This window comes from Callionymus lyra, chromosome 2 (assembly GCF_982586985.1).
Source record: "Callionymus lyra chromosome 2, fCalLyr1.hap1.1, whole genome shotgun sequence".
NCBI lineage: Eukaryota > Metazoa > Chordata > Actinopteri > Syngnathiformes > Callionymidae > Callionymus > Callionymus lyra.
The window spans coordinates 32,897,376-32,901,044 of NC_141819.1; the positions used below are offsets into that span (position 1 = coordinate 32,897,376).

Genomic DNA, 3,669 nt, shown 5'->3' on the forward strand with positions numbered 1-3,669 from the left:
TTTTGGTGTTGTACCTGAGGGTTGACTTGGCCCTGGTGGGGGCGGTGTCGTTCTTGGTGTTGCTCCTATTGGTTTAGTGGGTCCTGGTGGTGGTGCTGTTGATCTTGTCCAAGAAGGTTGTCCTGGCCTCTCTGTGGGTGCTGTTATAGCTGCTGTTGTTGCAGATGGGGGTCCTGTTGTTTTTGGTGTTGTTACAGAAGACTGAGAAGGTCCAGGCGGTGGAGCTGTCGTGGCAGCTGTCATGCCAGAAGGTTGGCTTGGGCCAGGAGGTGGAGCTGTTGTTCCTCCTGCTGTTCCAGTTGGTTGCCCAGGTCTTGGTGGTGGTGCTGTTGTCTTTGGGGTTGTTCCAGATGGCTGTGTAGATCCTTTAGGTGGTGCAGTTGTCCCTTCTGTTTTAGATGGCTGCCCAGGTCCTGGAGGAGGTCCTGTTGTCCATGCTGCTGTACCAATGGGTTGACCAGGTCCTGGTGGAGGTGCTGATGTTTTTGGTGTTGTACCTGAGGGTTGACTTGGCCCTGCTGGGGGGGGTGTCATTCTTGGTGTTGATCCTAATGGTTTAGTGGGTCCTGGTGGTGGTGCTGTTGAACTTGGTGTTGTCCCTGAAGGTTGTCCTGGCTTCTGTGTTGGTGCTGTAGTAGCTGCTGTTGTGGCAGATGGGGGTCCTGTTGTTTTTGGTGTTGTTACAGGAGGTTTAGATGGTTGAGGTCGAGGTGCTGTCGTGGCTGCTGTTGTTTTGGAAGGTTTTCCTGGACGTGTGAATACTGGTTTTGTACTTGGTGGTAATATTTTGGTAGTTCTTCCCAATGTTGTTTCTGACGGCTTTACTGATTCTAATGGACCAGATGTTGTTCTTCCTGTTGTTCTTGATGGTTGTACAGTTTGTGACGGTGTTGTTCTGAGGGGTTGCACTGTTGGAGGCCCTGTTGTAGCTTCAGTTTCTGGTATTTCCTCACCAGGCTTGGAAAGAAAATAGCAGCTTTAGAACAAAGTTAATTTCATTATAAAGGTGAGTTCTCACTATCAGTTTGTGTAAGATTAACTTTTATTTCCCGTCTGTCACTTTCTAAATATATTCCAGATTTTTTACATAAATTTTAATGAAACAAAGAAAATTGGACAAGGAACAAATTATTATTTTCTTGTAATTGTGATATTCAAGACAATTATTTATTCAACTAAAATAAATTTATAACTATATAAGTATATATATTATCACTAAATATCTGATAATTTAGTGAGGCAAGGATGACAGTCGATGAGTCGAGAACTTCGGTCTTGATATCAGGTATCTCCACTTTTACGACCATATCAGAGCTTGTAATGCGCAATCCAGAATTACTGCAGGGTAGATTCTTTTCTGATTTAAATAAACCTAAATGAAGACAAAGATGACGTTAATTTTAATTAAAACTGTATATATATATATATATATATACATTATAACTGTTAATTTTTAAACATGAATGGTGAGTAGAATAAATGAGCACCATAACGTGAAGCAAACTATTGATTTATCAACATGTGAATACAGATCAATATGTTGTAACTGCTTGAAATCAGGTGCATTTCTTTTCACCATTCACTCATTCAAATAGTTTTAATGCTAGTTTGAGGACTTTTTACTTCTGCTGTGAACCATTAAACATTTGTAAAAGTTTTTTTATATATATATATATATATTCACTCATATTCCATTCACTTTGAAATAATCCCAAAAGGTTTGTTACCTCGTATTCAGTCATGTCGTAGACGCATACACCCTTTGGCACTGCAAAGACATTCAGGTGACATAATTAGACCAATTGAATTTGATTGAATTATGTAATCAATGAAAAGAGAATGAATTTGAAGATCTTACCACAGCTGTACGTCTGACAGCAGGTTCCATTGTTGGTTATGTTGAGAGTGAATCCCAATTCACAGGTGATTTCCTCAGGACAAAGGTTTACATTGCATTCTGAATGGTAAAGAAATAACAATGTTACTACGTATCATCATTATCAGATTATAGATGTTCAAAGGTTATAAAAGTCTAAACGCTCGATTGATGTTCCATGATTTGTCTTTAAATAAAGGTGCTGGTAAATTGAAATGAAATAATTCCATTTTATCAACAAATGGGTTTTAATGTTCAAAAAAGCTCCTCTTCTATGTAAAAATATTAAGAAAAAATGTGAAATGTATTTAGAACACAGGCTAGGTTTTGGATTAAAAACTGCTTAAGACAGCAAAGTATTGAATGTATTGAACTACTGTGCCAATAAATCAATGTTAAAATTGAGAAGAAAAAACAAATTACATCAAAATAATCAAACATAATAACCAACCACAGGACTGTTTAGTGCAGCAGCCTTCTGTCTTGTTGATAAGCTCTTGGCCTAGCTCAGAACAATCCAGAACTTCTTCTTCTTCACACTTCACTGGCTCACAATGGATGCCCATGACGTCGCTGTCACACTCACAGACTTGGCAATTGGCTGTCCAGGTATCACCAGGCTGTTGTAATTGAAATATTAATAACAGTAAAACTTCTTCTAAATTAAGTTTGGCTTTACTAAATTGGTTCTGAAAAATCTAATTTCTGTCCAATCTTGCAATGTTGCAAATTATAAAACATCTACCACCATCACCATTACAAAATAATCAATTATCTATGCCTCCAAACCTTTGAAGCCGATTTAATTTGTTTGTCATCCTACATCTGTAGTTCGACAATATAACTGTGAGCTTGGTTAAAGGTGTTGATGAGGATCTAACATGGATTGAAGAGTTTCTTACTTTCATTGGGCGTCCATCAGGGCCGACACAATCTGGAATTGAGACAAGGTTTACCAGTGTTTATGCATCTGTGCTTACAAAAGGATCTCAGTCAAAAAGAGGGACTTAGTTCTTACCACAATATTCAACACATGTGTCATAGACAGTGTTGAACAAGGTTGTGCCCTCAGCACAGTAGCAGCCCTCTTTTGTCATGTTGGTGGAGACGGAGTTGTCTGCCTCATACTTTTTATTGTACCTGTTCCCAGAGAAGGTGTGATGTGAAACGTCAAACATCAAATAGATCAGGAGGCAAACTTCTATACCTTCAGGATCATTAAGAATTAAGATTATCAAAGGTATACTTTACCTGTCATTGCATGTGGGCTCAACATTTGGACCACAGGCCTTGTACACTTTATTTGTAGGACATGTGTGCTCTGCGGGAAAGAAAATGTTTTGAGAAAAATGATTTAACAATAAAAGTTATATACCCTAAAATGACAAGTTTTTAAATTACCGCATTGCCCATTGGTGTAATTCCTCCAATTTATACAGACACCTTCCCTAGCGCACTCAGTTGCATATGCATCCAGGCTTTCACATGTGTTACCGCTGTTATCACAATTGTCTGTTACACAGGATGTTTGATAAGGATCAGGTGGTACAATTGAACGGCAAGGCTCAAACACACTGCAAGGAAAACAAGACAGTCAGTAAGCAAGGCAAAAGAAAACATTTAATTTTTTTTAGGACTAAAGAAATCCTTAACTTACTAATAAAAAGTTCTCACCTGCTAGTCAAAAGGTCACAAATGGCAGGACTGCAAACAGTGGGTGTCGTGGTGGCAATGGGTGTGGTTTTTAACGATGGTGTTGAGGGTGGTGAAGGTGTTGTAAGAGTTGTTGGGGT

General features: G+C 38.9%; 1 protein-coding gene across 1 annotated transcript; it reads right to left on the reverse strand.

Moving 5' to 3' along the window:
* Positions 1-556: 556 nt before the first annotated feature.
* Positions 557-3,383, reverse strand: LOC148086613 (intestinal mucin-like protein). Its single transcript, XM_087783009.1, has 9 exons — positions 3,278-3,383; positions 3,128-3,197; positions 2,895-3,016; positions 2,779-2,810; positions 2,328-2,496; positions 1,859-1,957; positions 1,728-1,768; positions 774-895; positions 557-662 (listed from the first exon to the last, which is right to left on the reverse strand). Exons 3-9 carry the CDS (start codon positions 2,971-2,973, stop codon positions 557-559), a joined length of 648 nt encoding a protein of 215 aa, XP_087639135.1. The 5' UTR covers positions 2,974-3,016; positions 3,128-3,197; positions 3,278-3,383.
* Positions 3,384-3,669: the final 286 nt, after the last annotated feature.

Excerpts from the sequence above, each read along its gene's own strand:
- LOC148086613 (XM_087783009.1), bottom strand. The coding sequence starts at position 2,973 with ATGACAAAAGAGGGCTGCTACTGTGCTGAGGGCACAACCTTGTTCAAC. Across the intron at positions 2,497-2,778 it reads CTGATGGACGCCCAATGAAA|CCTGGTGATACCTGGACAGC; the intron begins GTAAGAAACTCT and ends CAATTACAACAG. Across the intron at positions 1,958-2,327 it reads CTGCACTAAACAGTCCTGTG|AATGCAATGTAAACCTTTGT; the intron begins GTTGGTTATTAT and ends TTTACCATTCAG.